Source organism: Dipodomys ordii, unplaced genomic scaffold (genome assembly GCF_000151885.1).
Source record: "Dipodomys ordii isolate 6190 unplaced genomic scaffold, Dord_2.0 Scaffold117, whole genome shotgun sequence".
Lineage (NCBI taxonomy): Eukaryota > Metazoa > Chordata > Mammalia > Rodentia > Heteromyidae > Dipodomys > Dipodomys ordii.
In genome coordinates this window covers 4,231,016-4,231,857 of record NW_012267333.1, presented here as the reverse complement: position 1 = coordinate 4,231,857, position 842 = coordinate 4,231,016, and the positions used below count along the sequence as shown (strand labels likewise).

Sequence of the window (842 nt, the reverse complement as noted above, 5' to 3'; positions counted from 1 at the left end):
GGAATAAGACGATGTCATTACTCTCTAAACTACAGAGACCTTCTGAGTTTATAGAATGTTTATAACTTGTTCTTTTCTAGCTGAAAAAAAATGGAAAAAGCGTCTTTTTGTTGTTTTCTATATGTCTGAATTCAGTTGATTTCTGGTATGTTACTATCCCTTCATCTAGTTTTTTCCTTAATGCCATGGCATATATAACGAAAGTATTTCCCTATTCATATATTTTTTTGTTTTACAAGCAGGAGACATAGGTCCAAAGATGGTCCTGAGAAAAAGAGCACAAGACTCTAGTCAAAAAACATAACTAAAACAGAAAATGATGAGGGTTTATACCTCACATGATAAAGCACCTGCCTAGTATATGAAAACAGTTCAAACACCAAAAATAAAAGTTCACCTGAGATAAAACAAAAAAAACTATTAAAAATTAGCCATTCCAATTTCATTATAATCAATGTATTAAACTCAGAAAACTTCAACAATTGCCCAAAGCAGGTAAGGTTCCTGATTAATATGCTCAAATCTCAAAGACTGAGCATGCAGAATACCCTCACTTTCTGTTGATGAAAGCAATGAAACTCTTCTCCATCTGCAGATCCAAAGTCTACAAGCCATGGAGAGAGGCAACCACACAGTGACAGAGTTCATCCTGTTGGGCTTCACAACAGACCCTGTGATGCAGCTGGTCTTGTTTGTCCTCTTCCTCGGAGTGTACTGTGCAACCTTGCTGGGAAACACCACCCTCATCGTGCTCATCTGCAATGACTCCAGGCTCCACACACCCATGTATTTCTTCATTGGAAATCTCTCTTTTCTGGATCTCTTTTATTCTTCTGTCTACA

At 37.2% G+C, this 842-nt stretch overlaps 1 protein-coding gene across 1 annotated transcript in view; it reads left to right on the top strand.

Annotated features, from left to right (window-relative positions):
* Positions 1 to 613: 613 nt before the first annotated feature.
* LOC105995452 (olfactory receptor 1013-like) overlaps positions 614 to 842 on the top strand; it is a 12,848-nt gene continuing 12,619 nt past the window's right edge. The window contains exon 1 of the mRNA XM_013029165.1: positions 614 to 771. Coding sequence (XP_012884619.1) covers positions 614 to 771 — 158 coding nt within the window. The remainder of the gene's footprint in view (positions 772 to 842) is intronic.